At 33.3% G+C, this 21,367-nt stretch overlaps 3 protein-coding genes across 4 annotated transcripts; 2 read left to right on the top strand and 1 right to left on the bottom strand.

Moving 5' to 3' along the window:
• The first annotated feature begins 960 nt into the window (after window positions 1-960).
• LOC133669960 (protein NRT1/ PTR FAMILY 5.10-like) lies at window positions 961-5,504 on the top strand. 2 transcript variants are annotated; one of them, XR_009833987.1, is made up of 5 exons: window positions 961-1,233; window positions 1,321-1,538; window positions 2,650-3,182; window positions 3,913-4,853; window positions 5,080-5,504. XR_009833987.1 is itself a non-coding variant. In XM_062090301.1 (4 exons), exons 1-4 carry the CDS (start codon window positions 1,086-1,088, stop codon window positions 4,727-4,729), a joined length of 1,716 nt encoding a protein of 571 aa, XP_061946285.1. In that variant the 5' UTR covers window positions 961-1,085; the 3' UTR covers window positions 4,730-4,979. The 2 variants fall into 2 exon arrangements, 1 of the variants encoding a protein (XP_061946285.1); XM_062090301.1 differs by lacking the exon at window positions 5,080-5,504 and having other exon boundaries at window positions 3,913-4,979.
• A 5,766-nt stretch (window positions 5,505-11,270) lies between these two features.
• LOC133669961 (protein NRT1/ PTR FAMILY 5.10-like) lies at window positions 11,271-15,403 on the top strand. The gene is made up of 4 exons (XM_062090302.1): window positions 11,271-11,675; window positions 11,763-11,980; window positions 13,083-13,615; window positions 14,337-15,403. Exons 1-4 carry the CDS (start codon window positions 11,528-11,530, stop codon window positions 15,151-15,153), a joined length of 1,716 nt encoding a protein of 571 aa, XP_061946286.1. The 5' UTR covers window positions 11,271-11,527; the 3' UTR covers window positions 15,154-15,403.
• Window positions 15,404-18,289: 2,886 nt separating this feature from the next.
• Window positions 18,290-20,782, bottom strand: LOC133669573 (beta-amyrin 6-beta-monooxygenase-like). Its single transcript, XM_062089769.1, has 3 exons — window positions 19,635-20,782; window positions 19,007-19,194; window positions 18,290-18,880 (listed from the first exon to the last, which is right to left on the bottom strand). The coding sequence occupies exons 1-3, from the start codon at window positions 20,674-20,676 to the stop codon at window positions 18,581-18,583; spliced, it is 1,530 nt and encodes a 509-aa protein (XP_061945753.1). The 5' UTR covers window positions 20,677-20,782; the 3' UTR covers window positions 18,290-18,580.
• Window positions 20,783-21,367: the final 585 nt, after the last annotated feature.

Below are 21,367 nucleotides of genomic sequence, written 5' to 3'. Positions count from 1 at the left end.
TAAAAAAATATTATTACTATTAAAAAAAACCATAGATTTGATTTGAAGGGTAAAAATAAAAATTGTTGTTGTTGTTGTTGCTGTTATCATTGTCGTTATTCTTATTATTATTATGATTAATTGATTATTAGTGTTATTCTTATTTTTAATATTTGTATTATTATTAAATTTGAAAAAAAATATTATTATTATCGAAGAAAAATCATAAATTTGATTTGAATGGATTAAAAAGTAAAAACTATAAGAACTTGGGTTATACAATTTTAACATTATTATTTTTATTATTATTAGAAAACCAGACTTCAAAAACTTAGATTTGGCTGGGACACTAGACCTAAGTTTATAATTATTAATATTACTCATTATTATTATTGTCATCATTATTATTATTAGTAATAAATTTAAAAAATATATTATTACTATTAAAAAAAAACCACAAATTTAATTTCATTAGATAAAAAATTATAAAAACTTAGATCAGATAAGTTTTATATTATTATTAATATAAAAAATATTATTATTTATATTAAAAATATTACTATTTATATTATAATTAATATTATAAATATTATTTTTAATTCAGTATAGCAGCTAACCTCAACTCTTGGATGTAACTTTATCTAATATTATTATATCTTAACATTTATATATATATATATATATATATATTTTATATAAAAAAGCAATTATCCTACGCCGGCCACCTAATTACTATTACATGAATAAAAAATTGTTAGGAAATGTAGTGTAAATTGCATTTTTAAAAAAATTCAAAAGTTTTTTATTATTAAAATTTAATATGTTTTGTATGTTTTGATATGCTGATATTAAAAATAACTTTTTAAAAATAAAAATAATATTATTAACATATATTTTAACATAAAATTATTTAAAAAACGTATCATACTGAAATATATATATTATAAGAGAGGCCGACAGTCCACTATCAAATAAAGCCAAGCATTTTTTTGCTGAACAAGACGGCAATTCTTTATAAATGTTATCCTCCATGCGTTAGCATAATTGGAACCAGATTATGATTGCTGGTCATTTTAACTAGTAAACAGTAGTTGTAGTAAACTGCGATGTCCATTTCTAACCTCTCCAGTTCAGAGGCACAAGAGGTCCGAACTCCACTCCTAAACGACACTGTTGATGGCTGCGTTGATTATAAGGGCAACCCAGTTTGTAGATACAACTCTGGTGGATGGAGGCCTGCATCTTTCATTATAGGTAACACAGCTGTTTGTTTTTCTATATTTAATCCAGCCGAAGCCATTATTTTGTGTTTTAACTAGCTTGTTTGGTGTACAAGCGCAGGTGTGGAAGTTGCAGAGAGGTTTGCTTATTATGGGATCTCTTCCAACTTAATAACGTATTTAACTGGGCCGTTGGGTCAATCAACCGTTACTGCGGCTAAGAATGTGAACGTATGGTCAGGCACAGCGTCGTTGCTGCCCTTGTTCGGTGCATTTGTTGCTGATTCTTTTCTTGGAAGATGCAGGACTATTATTATCGCCTCACTTATCTACATTTTGGTAAAAAACATCTCTCAAAAACTAATTTAGTGGTTAGAGAGTTTGATTTCTAGATGTTTATAATTGGTCCTAAGGACCAATTGAGGTGTTGGCTTAGATAGTATGAAGTAGTATGAAAGTTTGTTCTCTGTGTCATCGTTGTAGGTTCCAATCTAGAAAGGGTGTGGGAAAAAAACTTCTCCTGAATACACCAATTTGAATATGGATGACATGCCAACAAAAATCACATAGTTTCAATCTATGAAAGCTTGGCTAGGATACCAGATCTTTGGATTACAAATAAAGTAGGCCTGCAGTCTCATAAAAGCAAATAAAAAAGTTCTGATTTTTATTTATTATTTTATTTTATTTTTTGAGTATCATCAACCTAAGTTAGCTGATGTATCTGCTCAGCTATTTTTCTTAGATTTAGCTGAGTTTTGTAAAAGGAAAATGTTCATCTATGATTGTTGAGTAACTCAAGTAAATATTCTAGTCCTCGAGAATTGAGATGAAAGTCGCCATCTACATTGGCTTCGAGTCCCATCATTTTAGTAAACTATGGATGACACACACGCACACATGTAGTAAAGAATTGACAGCTTAAACAAAGTTGTGCATTGGCGAAACAGCACTCCTTCCTGCAAATTTCTTGATCACCTGACCCGTTTAACTAACTTGGGTTTATTTGAAGTACCAAGGTATTTGGAAATTGAAAACAGTTCTTAAAGCTTAATCTTTGCAAGAATCAACTGAACTATAGTCTATTCGGGAGGAATTGAGATAGTTGTGGCCAAAGTTCAGTAATTGCCTACTATACTTCGTATTGGTTGCATTTTCTTTCATTGAAACCAAGCCTGAGTTCACAGGTTGATAACATCTTCCTTTAGGTTTGTTTTCTTGATCTCTATTTGGATTGGCTGGACATAAATTAAGGATTTTAAACCTACCCTATTAAATAGTCAGCATGATTGTGTAATGTCTTGAAGACACAAGATACTACATCCTTATCCTTTCTTTTCTGTTCTTGAGGAGTGGGTAAACAATTTGTTCATGATTCCTGGAAATTAATAAACTTATGCTGTTCAGCTTTGGGTTTAAAGTTTCTGTCATATTTTGAATTTAATTGTAGGGACTTGGCTTGTTGACTCTATCAGCTATGCTTCCTACATCTGACTGTCAAAGTGACAGCATGTCCTGTTCTTCTAATACACTGCAAGTGATTTTATTATTTATTGCTCTCTATCTAGTAGCACTTGGCCAAGGTGGGCACAAGCCTTGTGTCCAGGCTTTTGGAGCGGATCAATTTGATAGACACGACACCAAAGAGTACAAAGCCAAAAGCTCATTCTTCAATTGGTGGTATTTTTTTCTGAGTTCAGGCATCTTAGTATCACTACTGGTTTTAACATACATTCAAGACAATCTTAGTTGGAGTCTTGGATTTGGAATCCCATGCATTATGATGATCTGTGCACTGATCATCTTCTTACTGGGATCAAAGAAATATCGGTACAGTGTTAAAAGGAAAGGGAACAACGCGCTTTTGAGAATTGCTCGGGTCTTTGTGGCAGCTTTCAGGAATTGGCGATTTACTCCTTCCCCAATAGCTCCTGAGGAAGAAGGTCGTGGAACTGTACCTCACCAAAGTTATGAGCAGTTCAAGTAAGAGAATTTATCGTGTCTTTGAGGTTAAAAATTAAACACAAATTGCATCTAGTTGACCTGAAGATTTTCATTAGATGGGAATTTTTAAGTAAGACATTGATTGAAAATACTTTATTTTGTGAGCTTTAGCCAGTTAGGATCAAATGCAAAGTCCATGATATCGTATTGTGATAGCAATCTGAGCTCTGATATTCTATTTAACCCTTCGTATGGAAAACTAGTAATATCACCGTTATTCATTTTGGGGATCCAAAGCGCATTGTAGTAGGTGGAGATCCTGCAGCCTAGCCTCTAATAGCCGTGGTGCTTAAGTGCGCCTTGCACTTTTAATACTTTCCACAAAACAGTTAATCACCTCTGAAATGTCTCTGATTTATGTGCTATTAGCATCAGTAAACAGCTGTTTGTTATCCTTGGCAATTGTTTGATGATATAAAATTTAGATTTTGTTAGGAGATACACTTAATTATTTGTTGATATGGGTCTAAGATGCTGTTTTGTCTTAGTGTGCTTGTTGATTTGCATCAACCAGTGGAGATTGTAACACTGATTACGGTACAGAAGGGAGTGATTTCACATCACCATATAGATTAAGTATTGATGCTCTATGATATTTTATCAAGTAGGAGATTACTTCTGCTCTCTGTGTTCTTGAATCAGTGAAGTTTTACTCAAAGACCTTTTGCTTTACAATATCAAGCTTCTCTAAGATAAAACTTGATTCCAGGTTCCTAAACAATGCGCTGCTTACAACAGATGGCTCAAAAGAAGATCAGAAGGTTTGTACCTTTCGTGATGTTGAAGAAGCCAAGGCAGTACTCAGGCTTATTCCAATATGGACTACATGCTTGGGATATGCTATTGTGTTTCCACAGTCCTCAACTTTCTTTGTCAAGCAAGCAGCAACCATGGATAGATCAATTTCACCAGGTTTCGAAATACCAGCAGCTTCACTTGAAAGCTTTAGCAGCATTTCCATGATCCTCTGTATTGCTATCTATGACCGTCTCTTTGTTCCTGTTGCAAGATCTTTAACAAGGAAACCATCTGGCATTTCAATGCTTCAGAGAATTGGAACTGGGATGTTTTTATCTGCTGTTTCGATAGCATTTGCTGCTCTAGTTGAGATGAAAAGGCTCGAAATCGCTCAAGAATCTGGTCTAGTCAATGAACCAAATGTGACTGTTCCAATGAGTGTTTGGTGGTTAGTCCCTTCATATGTCTTGTTCGGAGTTGCTGATGTCTTTACCATGGTTGGTCTGCAAGAACTTTTCTATGATCAGGTCCCTAGTGATTTAAAGAGTGTTGGTCTTTCACTATACCTCAGTATCTTTGGTGTAGGAAAATTTCTTAGCAGCTTTCTCATCTCTGTCATTGAGAAAGCGACTGGTGGCATTGGCTGTTGTAGCTGGTTCGACAATAATTTGAACCGGGCTCATCTTGATTATTTTTATTGGATACTTGCTGCGCTAAGTGTGGTGGAATTGATTATGTACATGTATTATACAAGATTTTACATTTATAGTAGGGATGAGAGAATCTAAGGCAATGTTTTTCTCATTACCATCTCTCTGCAATTACAATTGTTGCAAGCATGCAGCTTGTGGGGAGAGGAGTGGCATATTTAAGGAACACAACATCCTCGTTTGCTGCTAGTCTGCCACTGCTGTAAGTGGTCAAAATATTTGGTTATCCATTTTTGTTTGAAATGTAAATGGTCTCAGTAAATTTGTAATTGGCAACAATTTTCTTAATGTGTATTTTATATGGTGACAGATTGTCTGGTTTTTGTAATTTAGTTGCCTATAAATGTTGTTCTCAGCTTGCTGACATCCTGAGTTGAGATATTTGCATGCTCATGAGCTCATAAGTTGATGCAGTTTAAATTCAGCAGGTGTCGGATTTGAGCTCAACCTGTTATGCAGCCTTGTCCAATGTTAATAAGTCGCATTATGTGTGTCAAGAAAATGTGCTGCATGATGTCCGATTTTGAAGACAGAATGTGCTGCATTTGCTTTGGATCCTGCTGGAATACAAAGAAAGATGGAAGAGGTAAATATTGTTAGTTTGTTTCATCAAGAAATAGAGAAAACCAGTCTGTTTCTTTGATTTTGTCTGTGCCAAAGGAATGTGTTGCTTTCGAGATTAACATGTTCAAAGGTTTAGCATCTTGGATGTCAAGATAGCTTGGCATATGCTACATGTTATCTTTAATGCTAGATTTTCGTTTGGCTTGCTTCTTGTACAAATTCCTATCTGACCAATGACCAGAATTCTATCAGGTGATTTAAAATTTTCATCGTACTTGCTTTCTTTCAATGATTTTTCTGATATTCTCTGAAACTTGCAAGAAAATATTGACATCCCAAAAGATTGTCGCTTTCTTTTCACTGAAGTCATGCCAAGATTTTGTTAATGCTCCTCTCCACACTGGTGAAGATATTGGTTGTTGCTTTGAACAAATTAATTATAGTGAGGTTTTGAGGAGGAGTCTCAACACAAATTAATTTTGAAATTTTTATTCCAAGGATCTTTTATTTTTTCTAGGTGTATATGTATATAATTATTAAAGATATATTTATTGTTTAAGTCTCTTGAATTATTTTAGATTAGTATAAATATATGTGAAGAGTATTGTAAGTTTAGTCCAAGTCTATAGGGATTTTTTTTCTTTTAGAAGAGTAATGTAATATGAATGAAATTTATTTTTCACAGTGCTTTCCATGTTTCCATTTTTACTTTACTGCTTCAAATATTTCTAACAAATTGGAGAGCAAAATATAGTGAGGTTTTGAAGATTTTTTGGGCTGAGTAGCCATTTATGATTTGGTTTAGCTTGAAGACTAGTTAGGTAGCACTCGTTATACAACGAGTCAATTTTTTTTTTCCATTAAAAATATTTAAAAACTTTAAGACTTAAAATATTGATTCTGTCTATAAAAAGAGATTAAAAAATCTTGGATTTGACTACAATACCAGACCCAACGGTAATATTTATAATATTAATGATAATATATAATTTATTTGGCTCAAGTTCATATATCTTTTAATCTATTACAAATATTATGGTTTTCTTCTATAGTAATAATATTTCTTTCCAAATATAATAATAATAATAATTTTTAAGTTTACCCTTTAAATCAAATATCTATGGTTGTTTTTCAATATTAATTTTTTTTCAAAAATATTAATTATTATATTAATAATATTAATTATAATACAAATAACAATATTTTTAATATTAATAATAATATTAAACTTAACCAAGTTTAAGTGAGTCTGCCTGCAACACCAGAGCCAAGAGCTTTGGGCCTCTCATAAACAACAGATCCAAGAGCCTTGGGTCGGGTTGCAATCCGAACCCATTAGACTTGGGTCAGGACACAGGAACCAAGAGCCTTGGGTTCAGACATTGGACCCAATAGCTTTGGATCTGGATACCTGTCCATGTGTCTTGGGTTAAGTGGGACTGAAAGACCCAAAGAACTTGGGTTTGCGCTCATGTCACTTTCAAGCAAGTTGGAAGATGCACACCTTTCCAGCCCCAAGAAACCTAGATCTAGAAGGGCATGTCAGACTCAAGTTAATAATAATAATAATAATTGATTTTGCCCTTCAAATCAAATCTATGTTTTTTTATAGTAATAATTTTTTTAAAAAATTTAATAATATGAATGAATTTAATAATATTTATGATATTAACAATAATATTAATTATAATAAAAATAATAAAATTTATAATACAAATAATAATATTTTTAATATTGACAATATTAATTATAATAAAACTAACAATATTTCTAAGACAAATAATAATATTTTTAATATTAATAATTTTAATTATAATAAAAATATAAATATTTATAATACAAACAATAATATTAAGTCTTGCGTTGGGGCTGCCATGCGCTATAAATCCGCTTGCCTTGGTCTATAGCTAGGCGCACGAGTTTGGCCCTAGCACCCAGGGCATGACAATCCCAGCGCCAAGTATCTACAGTATTGGAAGGGAAGGGTTAGAAGAAGTAAAGAATGGTAAGAAGAAAAGTGGTTGTTCTCAATCTCTTGACTCATTTTCTTTGTAATAGAAGGTAACAAGCTCTTTTATTAAGTCAATTGAATTTATTTGTGTTTTCCTTGAATAATTGAGATTTTAGAATACCTTAGTATAAGTTTAAGAAGTCTGTTAAATAATTATAGGTGGACCTTTTGTGTTTAACTAGAAATAATGGAAAAATGCATGGGAAACAAATTTATTACTTGTTGAATATAAAAATCAAAACTGGACAGGTTGTCTCTCAATTTTTCTACTAAGATTTAACCCTAAAATGACAGAAATTGAGATATTTTTCTTCATAAAAGTTGTAGATATGGATGTTACATTTCTAATGAAATTGACCTTACTTAAATTAGAGTGACAAAACACTATATATGGAAGAAAAACCGAAGATAGGTAAAAACCAGGAATCAACAGGACAGATTTTTAGGTTTCTGAAATTTATGAATTTAGGCATGTAGATGGAAAAACTTGGTATATTCATCTTCATAAAAGTTGTAGAACCATGTTTTAGCATTCCAAAAAACAAACCACATATAAAACAGAGTTCTATAGCTCCGATTATACTCAAACTATTAAACAGTGTTTGGAATCCATTATGTTGAGCCACCTAAAACTTGTAAATTGGTAACTCCTGTTTGGAATTGTTATTTATTATAAAATAATGAATTATGAAGAAAATGAAAACAATATGTATGCGTGGTCAAGACTTGAAATTTAAATTAATGTAATTATTAGTACAAGTGAGATTGTGAAAACTAACTGAGAGCAGGGGACGACTAGTAGAGCAAAGATTTCAGGTAGGTGTATGACACTTAAATCTCTAATTTAATGTCTCTTTTAATTCTTTAGCTTAGCTCCTAATAAGATGTAGTTCAAAGTTTAGTATTTATATGTAGTGTTTGAATGATGGTGAACCGGTTCTTGGTTTGAGACTAGCGCCTGGTGAATAGGCTGATGATTAGACCAGTGTCCTGGTTTGGAATTGATGCCCTGAGATTGGGCTAATGGCTGGACCGGTGTCGTAGTTTAGAACTGGTGCCCTTTTGAATGGGCTGATGGTTGGTTCAGTGCCCTGGAATGAAATTGGTGCCTTGGGAATGTGTGACCAATATAATCAGTTATTATTGGACAAGATTGGTGCGTTGACAAGTGGAAAATTATAGAAATTGATGATAGATGAATTAAAAACAAATTGTTAGTGTAATGAAAAATGTACTAGATCATCTTAATTAATTTAGTTATATTTATGCAAATTAATATACAGGTTCATCTCAGCAGCGTAACCCTTAGTTTATGCATGGATGTTCCATATGTATAGTCACTTAAATTAATAGAAAAATCAAAGAATTTTCTTTTGGGTTGTATTTAACAATACTTTTAATTTGTATGTATAAAATTATGTAGTACTATTTTGTTAAAACTTTATGTAGTAATTTGAAATTTAGAATTTACATTATGTTAATGTATGAATACAATTACGATGGTTAATTAATGGTTATCTCTTAATTTTTTTTAAAAAAAACTTCCTAGGATTTTTTTTCTCATTTTTAACTTGATGATTGTGTGAATTTTACTTTAAAAGTTTAGAGTGTTACAATTTGAGGCTTGGAATGATTGGAATGTGTATGAGCAATGAATACAAGATATGTATAAGTGATTTGTCGATAACTTGGAACTTCCCGATATAGGGAAGACTCTACTGAAATTTTAGTAGAAATTTCTGTAAACTATAAGAGTTCAATAAAATAAAATTTTATCGTACTTTTCCTTTTTTTTATAATTGATGTATTGGTTTTGGAAATGAAAATATTACACATGAGTTCTTCTAGAGGGTCTCTTTAGCCACCAAATCTAGCACACAATGCCTCCACATACCTTACATGTTACTTCCTGACCACCTAAACTTCTAATGTAGTTTTGGTATCAGAAAAGGACAATACTATCTAGATTATAGGAAACCAGCTCAAGTCTCCACGATTCTCCAATCTCTTCCATATCAAAATATTGATTATACCTATACAACCACTTATGAACATTCCCTTCATTAAAACTGGGAAAGTCAAGTCTAGGTGTGTGTGTGTCTTAATACGTGAGGTCTTGCCACTGAAGTTCCACTATGAGCCACCTGTTTATCTCTAGCTGCACTAGTCTTCCATGTGGGTATTTGTAGATTTTAGAGAAGAGTTGTTTGTTGATAAGCCAATCCTCAAATAAGTTTTGCGAGTTCATTGATCTTTGCTTCATGGTTAGTCGTGGTAGCTTCCAGCTTATGATTGTAAGTCTTCAACATCTTCATCAGTCTTCAACATCTTCATGCATTTTCTTTCTGGCATTTCTATTACATATAAACCAAGGAAACACCAGACATTACATGATTTGTGTCTCAATGGACATGTGGAAAACAACTTAACTAACTCTCCTAACCGAAAAAACATAATAAAATGATGTGTGTGGGTGAATAAATGAAACAGTTCGTTTAATGTAGTTTTGTAATCCCAAATCTTCCAACGGTCATGCGGTGTATTTTGATTCTTTCAGATTCTAGCTGTCATTAGCCATTGCCATTGCCATTGCCTCCCTTCTCACTTTTGTTATTGATTTTGATCTTTTGGCGTCTGTGACATCATAGCTTCTTTTTCCTTATTTTATAGATACTTTCTTGTTTTTGTATGTCAGAAAAGTCAAGCAGTGGGACACCGAACTTGAAATATTGTTCACACACGCGTATGATCATAGACAATGAAAGATAGCTCAAAATATTGAGAGATTTGACTTTAATTTATGTTTTAATTTAATTTATATGAATTTTTAGTTGAAGTTTATTAATTAGGCTTTATTTATTGAGTTTGATTTATTTTTGGATATTTTATTTAGGGGGTTATAAGCTTAATCACTTATTGTAGCTAGAGTTTTAGTATTTATATCATATTTTTCTAAATATTATGTAGTTTTTTTATGAATGAATAAGAATTGCAAAGTTGTATATTTTTCAATCTCCCATTCTTCTCTTTCTTTACTTTTATTCTTAGCTTCTAATTCTCTAAAAACTCTTTTTTCCCGCTTTAATTTTTCTTGTTCATTGTTGTGCATCATCAACCTTGTTGGTGTTTTTTTAAATGTATGAACTGTGATGCTACAACACGCCAAAGAGGGAGGGGCATGCTTCCCAGGATGATATGCTATCTTGGGTTTTCATCTTTTCATTGTGAAATGCAGATTCAATGACTTTTCTTTGCACAAAAATTCATTATTATGATGTAATGATTTTTCCCTCGTGAAAATGAAGCTTTATCAAAATTCATCAGCTCTTTATTCATCATAAAATATAGTACGAACAGAATTAAAACTGGAAATTGAAAGGTATCTAATGAAATCAAAGTGCAAAATGAATTTGACTTGCTCTTATTAAACTAGAAATCTTCAGAATATACATGAAATCGAAAATTTCCAGATGGAGCATCGCATCTACAGATGAAATCGACAACTTCCATACTTCTCGGTTTGAAATTATTTTTTTAAAATTATGTTTGTTTATGTTGCGAATTAATTCACATCATAATCTTACATGTATAGTTAAAAATTCATGGGTTTTTTAAACCTCTCTAGTGAGAACAAAGTAGAGATGTTAAAAGAAATTGGTTATTTTGCAATATTTGTATTATTTAATCCAACTCAATTCATTGAAATCAAATAATATAGTTATTATAAATAATAGTAAGTTAAAAAAATCTAAAATATAGATATCATGAGTTGGGTGATAAGTTGAGATTTTTTAAAACCCAATTAATTTGACCTGATATATATACACTATCTGTACAACATGTATTTATTTTATCTTTATATTTATATTTAATAGTGTTGTGAAATATATAAAAATTAGAATTAATATGGGAGGTAGAGTGCTATGATATCTATAGTATATGTTGTAGGTGAGCCTTTAAAAGTAAATTGATATTTTATAAAATAGTAGAAGGTGCGATAAATACAATTAAAATAAAAAAAAGGTATTCTCGTTTATTTTATATTGCTCCTCGCAACACGACCGGGTAGTAAGGCGGGGAACTGCAATCATGAACACCAAGCACAAAGGATTGATTCCCTGTAATAATATTATATAAATAAGAGAGGCTGACAATCCAACTAACAAATAAAGCCAAGCATTTTTTTGCTGGACAAGACGGCAATTCTTTATAAATGTTATCCTCCATATGTTAGCATAATTGGAACCAGATTATGATTGCTGGTCATTTTAACTAGTAATCAGTAGCTGTAGTAAACTGCGATGTCCATTTCTAACCTCTCCAGTTCAGAGACACAAGAGGTCCGAACTCCACTCCTAAACGACACTGTTGATGGCTGCGTTGATTATAAGGGCAACCCAGTTTGCAGATACAACTCTGGTGGATGGAGGTCTGCAGCTTTCATTATAGGTAACACAGCTGTTTCTTTTTCTATAATTAATCCAGCCGAAGCCATTATTTTGTGTTTTAACTAGCTTGTTTGGTGTACAAGTGCAGGTGTGGAAGTGGCAGAGAGGTTTGCTTTTTATGGGATCTCTTCCAACTTAATAACGTATTTAACTGGGCCGTTGGGTCAGTCAACCATTACTGCGGCTAAGAATGTGAACGTATGGTCAGGCACAGCGTCGTTGCTGCCCTTGTTCGGTGCATTTGTTGCTGATTCTTTTCTTGGAAAATGCAGGACTATTATTATTGCCTCACTTATCTACATTTTGGTAAAAAACATCTCTCAAAAACTAATTTTAGTGGTTAGAGAGTTTGATTTCTAGATGTTTATAATTGCTCCTAAGGACCAATTGAGGTGTTGGCTTAGGTAGCATGAAAGTTTGTTCTCTGTGTCATCATTGTAGGTTCCAATCTAGAAAGGGTGTGGGAAAAAAACTTCTCCTGAATACACCAATTTGAGTATGGATGACATGCCAACAAAAATCACTATGTTTCAATCTATGAAAGCTTGGCTAGGATACAAGCTTTAGATTACAAATAAAGTAGGCCTGCAGTCTCATAAAAGCAAATAAAAAAGTTCTGATATTTATTTATTATTTTATTTTATTTTTTGAGTATCATCAATCCTAAGTTAGCTGATGTATCTGCTCAGCTATTTTTCTTACATTTAGCTGAGTTTTGTAAAAGGAAAATGTTCATCTATGATTGTTGAGTAACTCAAGTAAATATTCTAGTCCTCGAGAATTGAGATGAAAGTCGCCATCTACATTGGCTTCGAGTCACATCATTTTAGTAAACTATGGATGACACACACGCACACATGTAGTAAAGAATTGAAGCTGAAACAAAGTTGTGCATTGGCGAAACATCACTCCTTCCTGCAAATTTCTTGATCACCTGGCCCTTTTAACTATCTTGGGTTTATTTGAAGTACCAAGGTATTAGGAAATTGAAAACAGTTCTCAAAGCTTAATCTTTGCAAGAATCAACTGACCTATAGAGTCTATTCGGGAGGAATTGAGATAGTTGTGGCCAAAGTTCAGTAATTGCCTACTATACTTCGTATTGGTTGCAGTTTCTTTCATTGAAACCGAACCCGAGTTCACAGGTTGATAACATCTTCCTTTAGGTTTGTTTTCTTGATCTCTATTTGGATTGGCTGGACATAAATTAAGGATTTTAAACCTACCCTATTAAATAGTCAGCATGATTGTGTAATGTCTTTAAGACACCACATACTATATACTTATCCTTTCTTTTCTGTTCTTGAGGAGTGGGTAAACAATTTGTTCATGATTCCTGGAAATTAATAAACTTATGCTGTTCAGCTTTGGGTTTAAAGTTTTTGTCATATTTTGAATTTAATTGTAGGGATTTGGCTTGTTGACTCTATCAGCTATGCTTCGTACATCTGACTGTCAAAGTGACAGTATGTCCTGTTCTTCTAATACACTGCAAGTGATTTTATTCTTTATTGCTCTCTATCTAGTAGCACTTGGCCAAGGTGGATACAAGCCTTGTGTCCCGGCTTTTGGAGCGGATCAATTTGATAGACAAGACACCAAAGAGTACAAAGCCAAAAGCTCATTCTTCAATTGGTGGTATTTTTTTGTGAGTTCAGGCATCTTAGTATCACTACTGGTTTTAACATACATTCAAGACAATCTTAGTTGGAGTCTTGGATTTGGAATCCCATGCATTATGATGATCTGTGCACTGATCATTTTCTTACTGGGATCAAAGAAATATCGGTACAGTGTTAAAAGGGAAGGGAACAACGCACTTTTGAGAATTGCTCGGGTCTTTGTGGCAGCTTTCAGGAATTGGCGATTTACTCCTTCCTCAATAGCTTCTGAGGAAGAAGGTCGTGGAACTGTACCTCACCAAAGTTATGAGCAGTTCAAGTAAGAGAATTTATCGTGTCTTTGAGGTTAAAAATTAAACACAAATTGCATCTAGTTGGGCTGAAGATTTTCAATAGATGGGAATTTTTAAGTAAGACATTGATTGAAAATACTTTATTTTGTGAGCTTTAACCAGTTAGGATCAAATGCAAAGTCCATGATATCGTATTGTGATAGCAATCTGAGCTCTGATATTCTATTTAACCCTTCGTATGGAAAACTAGTATATCACCGTTATTCATTTTGGGGATCCAAAGCGCATTGTAGTAGAGATCCGGCAGCCTAGCCTCTAATAGCCCTGGTGCTTAAGTGCGCCTTGCACTTTTAACACTTTCCACAAAACAGTTAATCACCTCTGAAATGTCTCTGATTTATGTGCTATTATTACCAGTAAACGGCTGTTTGTTATCCTTGGCAATTGTTTGAAGATATCAATTTTATAATTGTTAGGAGATACACTTAATTATTTGTTGATATGGGTCTAAGATGCTGTATTGTCTTAGTGTGCTTGTTGATTTGCATCAACCAGTGGAGATTGTAACACTGAGGTACAGAAGGGAGTGATTTGACATCACCATATAGATTAAGTTGTGATGCTCTATGATATTTTATCAAGTGGGAGATTACTTCTTCTCTCTGTGCTCTTGAATCAGTGAAGTTTTACTCAAAAGACCTTTTGCTTTACAATATCAAGCTTCTCTAAGATAAAACTTGATTCCAGGTTCCTAAACAATGCGCTGCTTGCAACAGATGGCTCAAAAGAAGATCAGAAGGTTTGTACCTTTCGTGATGTTGAAGAAGCCAAGGCAGTACTCAGGCTTATTCCAATATGGACTACATGCTTGGGATATGCTATTGTGTTTCCACAGTCCTCAACTTTCTTTGTCAAGCAAGCAGCAACCATGGATAGATCAATTTCACCAGGTTTCGAGATACCAGCAGCTTCACTTGAAAGCTTTAGCAGCATTTCCATGATCCTCTGTATTGCTATCTATGACCGTCTCTTTGTTCCTGTTGCAAGAGCTTTAACAAGGAAACCATCTGGCATTTCAATGCTTCAGAGAATTGGAACTGGGATGTTTTTATCTGCTGTTTCGATAGCATTTGCTGCTCTAGTTGAGATGAAAAGGCTCGAAATCGCTCAAGAATCTGGTCTAGTCAATGAACCAAATGTGACTGTTCCAATGAGTGTTTGGTGGTTAGTCCCTTCATATGTCTTGTTCGGAGTTGCTGATGTCTTTACCATGGTTGGTCTGCAAGAACTTTTCTATGATCAGGTCCCTAGTGATTTAAAGAGTGTTGGTCTTTCACTATACCTCAGTATCTTTGGTGTAGGAAAATTTCTTAGCAGCTTTCTCATCTCTGTCATTGAGAAAGCGACTGGTGGCATTGGCTGTTGTAGCTGGTTCGACAATAATTTGAACCGGGCTCATCTTGATTATTTTTATTGGATACTTGCTGCGCTAAGTGTGGTGGAATTGATTATGTACATGTATTATACAAGATTTTACATTTATAGTAGGGATGAGAGAATCTAAGGCAATGTTTTTCTCATTACCATCTCTCTGCAATTACAATTGTTGCAAGCATGCAGCTTGTGGGGAGAGGAGTGGCATATTTAAGGAACACAACATCCTCGTTTGCTGCTAGTCTGCCACTGCTGTAAGTGGTCAAAATATTTGGTTATCCATTTTTGTTTGAAATGTAAATGGTCTCAGTAAATTTGTAATTGGCAACAATTTTCTAAATGTGTATTTTATATGGTGACTGATTGTCTGGTTTTTGTAATTTAGTTGCCTATAAATGTAGTTCTCATCCTGAGCGTTTGAGTTGAGATATTTGCATGAGCTCATAAGTTGACGCAGTTTAAATTCAGCAGGTGTCGGATTTGAGCTCAACCGGTTATGCAGCCTTGTCCAATGTTAATCAGTTGCATTATGTGTGTCAAGAAAATGTGCTGCATGATGCAAAGCCGTGGGATGATGTCCGATCTTGAAGACAGAATGTGCTGCATTTGCTTTGGATCCTGCTGGAATACAAAGAAAGATGGAAGACGTGAATATTGTTAGTCTGTTTCATCAAGAAATAGAGAAAATAAAAGCTGACTAATGAATTTCATTTGCTGGTTTCTGTCTTGTCTGGCATCATTATGCGCAAAAGGCCTTTCAATTCTCTACTTGTTGTTTGTAACCATTTTTTATTTAATCTCCAATACTTATCATCTTTGTTTGGTCCTGTAGAATTAGTCATCAGGGTGCTGATTTTATTATCTAATGTGCAGAGATTAGTTGACAATCAAAATTTGTAGCGAGCATGGCTGCATATAAAAACCAAAAGAAAGCAGCGATACGAGACTTTCATAGGACTTGCTTTTGTTAACCTTTCGTGCTTCGAAGTCTCAGTGATGCGCAAAGAGTTGAATGAAATAGCTGGTACGTAGAATTGCTTTCTACATCGATCCTTCTTCTATTTCTGCATAATTTATCCTTGTCTAATGTTCAAGTTCTCTGCAGGCATAAACTTTGATTGCCTTTATGGTACAGGGGTTCTATCCATTCCATGTTTTTCTTTTGCTGTTTCATCATTTTCTCTATACCACCCTGCTGTTACCGGGTCTTTCTGATGAGGATTCGTCAGCTGAATTAATTTTTAATTGAATCTGATGTAAGCCCTTTTAGCAATTAATTTCTCACGTTCACATGATCGCATTTTGTTATGAACTGATCGTGAACAATATTTGGTTGCATGTTAGTTATCACTCCAGATCTATCCAAGTTCCATGAATGTGGTGGATGCATGACTGATATCTATTTACACTAGCCTCTGAGGTGAAGGGAAGTTCTGGTCTTTTCTTGATTTCTTCACTTACGTCCATCTTAGAAACTAGAACACTTGGAATTTACATGTTGTATTAGTGATGGGTTTCTCGAATATCATACATGCAGCGAAAATTATGAAATAAAATTATTTGAGATTTCCTAAGTTTTCGTTAAACAAATTTAGAGTTATTAAGGATTTATTACCTAAAGATCTGATCTTCTTCGGCTTTGAATAATTTTTTAAAGGTTAAGTTGTTGGAAACCATAAGTCATTCAATTGTCTAGCTTCCAACGGTAATCCACACGAACTACCTATAAGAAATCTTCTATATCCCCATTTAGGAGAGAAGAATTAATATGCCTAGAGTGTTTACTCTAATTTTATGTTTACATAGTTTTTATGTTTAACAGACAACCTCTAAACATTAAGAAGCATGACTTACTATTTATAGAAAAATCTAAAAAACCTTATAATATCTATATATTAATTCAGGATAATTTTAGAAATTAACTCAATTAAGTTTTTTCTTGATTTTTCTAGATCTATAAATATAATCCCTGTATTAATTATATTATTGTTCTTAATTTTTAAAATATATTTTAATCAAGTCATATTTAATTAAATCATCACAGTTTAATTTCTGACTAATAGTTCTTAATGTATATGATCCATTAGGTTTGTAATATGTTGATCCAAATATAAATTATAATTATAATTAAATAAATTAAATAATTTAATTTATTATCAATTAAACAATTGATTAATTTATATTTGAAAATCAAGTGTATCGTGTCATGATCCCCCAAATATTAAAAAAGTCATTAGTGATTTGATTTAATCTTTTAGTTACCGGTTTCTCAGTGTAATTAATATTATTTTACCAATAATGTTCCGATTTAACATTAAAGCATGAAATATGTCCGTCATGTTAAATCATGTTTGTTCTCTATATAATAATCATTGATTGTTTGAATACAATTTGGAACTCTTTTTAAATCTCATTCCACTTTATCCAAGAATTTATCAGTCAATACTATTTGAGAATAGATGAAATATTTTTTTAATTGACCTAGGGTAATAAATCATCTCTTGCTCATTCAAGTACATTTATATAGTTCATGTTGTACTCAATTTTTTTCTATTTCGTTATCTTTATTAAGATAACATGTAACAAAATTAAAGCATAACATTATTTATATAAGATTACTTAGTGATCTCAAGTCTAAGGATCATTTACATAACCACCGTGTGAACCTTTCCATAGATATAGATGATCTCTTCATATGAAATTCTTATGCGGGTCAGTTCCGTGTATATGTCTTATGACAAGTACCTATAAATTAATTATAGGTATCCTTTATACTTCAGCTTATGAAAATAATTGTTTCTTTTCGTAAAGCAAAGAACATAATATGTATTAGTCTTTACAACTCTAATAAATATTCAGTACTTAAGAGAGCATCGACCAAGAACATTTCAAGAACAATACTTCGATGCAATATAAATCTCATAATTATAACAACTTTATAATTTTTATTGAAAAACATTTTTGTCTCATGGACTTATCTTTACTTTAGATTCATTAATTTAATATTATATATTAAATCTTCATTAATAATAAATATATATTTATATTAATATAATAATATCATGTATAACCAACTAATTGAATGTAGAGCATATTAAACCAACAAACTTCTTCTCAGTTGTTATTCCTGTTTATGTAAAGATTTTAATCAATTGTTAAACGATGATTTTACAAAGATTTAGATTTTACTATTCTTATTTCCCCCATTTGTTAATTCACGTGGATGCTGGGCTGAGGAGGAGAAACTTCGAATGCAATATCCCAACTTCCAAAATCTCAAAACTCATAAAATAGTTATCTTCAACAATGAAATGCAAACGTAATACATGAAAACTCCAACTGTAAAAGACTCGTACGTATCAGTTGGCTCCCAGAGACCAAACAATAAGAACATTAGGCTTGCTGAAAGATGTCCCAAAGGCAAGTAGAGTTTCCCTTCTTGGCAGCTGAATAGCATTTGACTTCAAACCCAGGTCCCAATATTGTCCTGAGATAAAATGTACCTTAAAAAAAACAAATTAATTCAATACTTGTCCTACAAACTGCATGCAGGCTATTCAATTCTTGAGAGGCTGGATGAGAACTGGAAGGCCTTTAACTGGCATGGCAAATGAAGTGTACATAATCTTTTCGTTTGGAATCACTTTCTCCCATTTGACTCTGTTCACCAGATTGTGCATAAATACAAGAATCTCCAACCGAGCGTATTCTTTTCCTGCACACATAAAAGGTCCTCCACCAAAAGGTACAAATGTGTATGGCGCAGGGCCTTTCCCCTCAAATCTTGAAGGATCAAACTTCTCTGGATCTGGGAAATATTTGGGATTTTTGTGTGTTGAGTATACACTCCAATATGCCTGCAGATAAGTTCATATACATCATCGTTTAAGTTAGTACACTCAAGATTTGCAGGGTGTTTCTGTTCATTGTATATTTATTTTTTCGTAAAATACCATTCTAACAACTTGTGAATGATAACATACCTTCCATCCTTTTGGAATGGTAAAACCTGCAAAAGAGAAGTCTGCTATAACCTCTCTAAATGTTCCTGAAACAGGTGGCGAGACCCTCAATACCTCACAAGCCACACTCCAAGAATACTTCATCTTTTGAACATCATCCCAATTCAACAACTCTCCAGGAGCTTTTGACATGGCAATCTCCTTCTGTTCTGTTGATCAAAAACCATAATGAATTTCAATGTATTAACCTTCCACAGCAATTTCATAATTTTCATTTCTATGTGATAGATAGGCCTTTGACAAGAAAAAAGCATAGCTAAATTGTATGCAATACAATATCAACATTATACGTTTTAAGTGGATTCAAAGCCTCGGCAGAATATATATTATATGAGCCACGAAAATGGAAAGAGTCAGCAACTAACTACCTACTGTACACATTCAAAATATTTTTATACTTTGAAGTTTGAAGTCAAAACCGTTGAAGTTTCAAAATTAGCACTAATTGACCAACATTGCTAACTCTTTAATAATCTCAAGCTTCTTGTTGTCTTAAATCTTACAACTCTGTTATGCATTTTATACACGAAATGTCTAAAAATCAGTCTGTGTTGGCTTGCAAAGAATAAGGCTAATTAAGGATATTTACCTTCCAAAACCCTCTGATAGATATGGGGATACTCAGCAAGATAGTACATGACCATTGTGATTGCACTACTGGTTGTATCATGGCCGGCGACAAGTAAACCCAAAACCTTGTAAGCAATATCCCTTTCATTTAAAGGTTGCCCATTATCGTCCGATGCAAGAAGCATCAGGGTCAATAGATCAGTAGCTTCAGCACGTTCTTCATAATTCTCCGATGCTAGTTCCCCTTTCCTCTGCTTCATGATGGCTAGAAGCTCCTCGCGAATGATTTTGCCTCCTTTGACCGCACGGTAATAGGTTGTACCGGGAAAATTTATAGGTACTGACACAAGGCCATTAGTGACAAGATTGAAGTGATTTTCAAGCCTGCTAACATGAGCAGGATCCTTGATGTTCATAAACAATCTACAAGCCAGTGCAAAAGTGTATTTTTTGGACAATGGCAACACCCTTACTTGTTTGTATGGGGACCAATCTGCCTCCAAATGATCTTTCGCCATTGAATCCATAACAGGAATGTAATGTTTCAGAGCTTCTGGCTTGAGAATTTCAGGAAGAAATCTGCGCAATATGGTACTATCATCTTTGGAAGAGGTAACAATTTCCTCAGGAAAAGACAATATTCTCTGTATTGGGCGAGGCCACCAGGTGGTGACATACTTGTTTTCGCTCGAGAATAAAAACTTGTTGCCTGAGACACCACAGAACATAGCCAAATTATCTCCAAGAAGGGATGTATGAAACACATCCGTCGAGTATTTACTCATTCTATCATTTACGAATTTCTCAGGTGTTCCACTCCTGCCAGCTCTCACAAAGTCCCATGTTTCTCCGATGATCGGCCATCCTGTTTTTCCCGGCGGAAACTTGGCATTGGAGGATTTTCTTCTGTATGCTGAAACGACAAGATAAAGAGATATACAGAGTACAGCAGGAGGAAGGAGATATGAAAAGAGGAGTCTGAGATCCTTGTCCATATACTTGGCCGCAACAACCAAAAGGATTATCAGCGGCATGGTGGGCACATCACGTTGCCATGGCATAGAAAAGGATGGTTGATATATATCAAAAGAAGAGGTCGATCAAGTCCTTTTGGTCAACTTAGATATTTTTGGCTGGTCAAAACTGGTTTGCTCAACCTTTCTCTTTTATGTTAGTGACTTCTCCGGTGCCGGGCCAGTCACGGTGGCGTACAGATACTTTAAATATTAAATTAAAAGAAATCTAAAAGATTTATTGATTTAACAGTGCATCCTCTCACAACAGTGTTCAGTCCCTCTTTCTGGTTTTTTAAAGAAGATTTTGTCAAACCTTTGTTTTTAAAAATTATATTTTTTTAATTTAATTTTTTTTATATATCAAATTATAGGATTGAGAAAAGAAAAGAAAAATTATTAAAAAACAATATATGAGTAAAAATATTTGGTTCGGCACATTCTAGTAACTAAAATGGTTATGTTAGCGTCAACAAGTTTTCTTTAATGAGAAGAGTTTGATGGTGACGATTTATTTCTATAAATATATTGATACAGATAAAAACACAAATAAAAAACAAGAAGCTAATAAGATAAAATTGAAGTCTAATAAAATTGTTACTTAAAACCTTAATTCATAATTTTATTAGTTAATATTTCTCTTCAAGTAGTCTACTTTTCTAAGATATTTACAAGTCCTTAAATAAGCCAAAAAATTAATCTAAAAAAACAAAAAAAAACCTAAAAATAAAGGAAAAGA

Source organism: Populus nigra, chromosome 12, assembly GCF_951802175.1.
Source record: "Populus nigra chromosome 12, ddPopNigr1.1, whole genome shotgun sequence".
Taxonomy (NCBI): Eukaryota; Viridiplantae; Streptophyta; class Magnoliopsida; order Malpighiales; family Salicaceae; genus Populus; species Populus nigra.
Note: the sequence above shows the minus strand (reverse complement) of the source record. Positions and strands in the feature narration are given on the sequence as shown.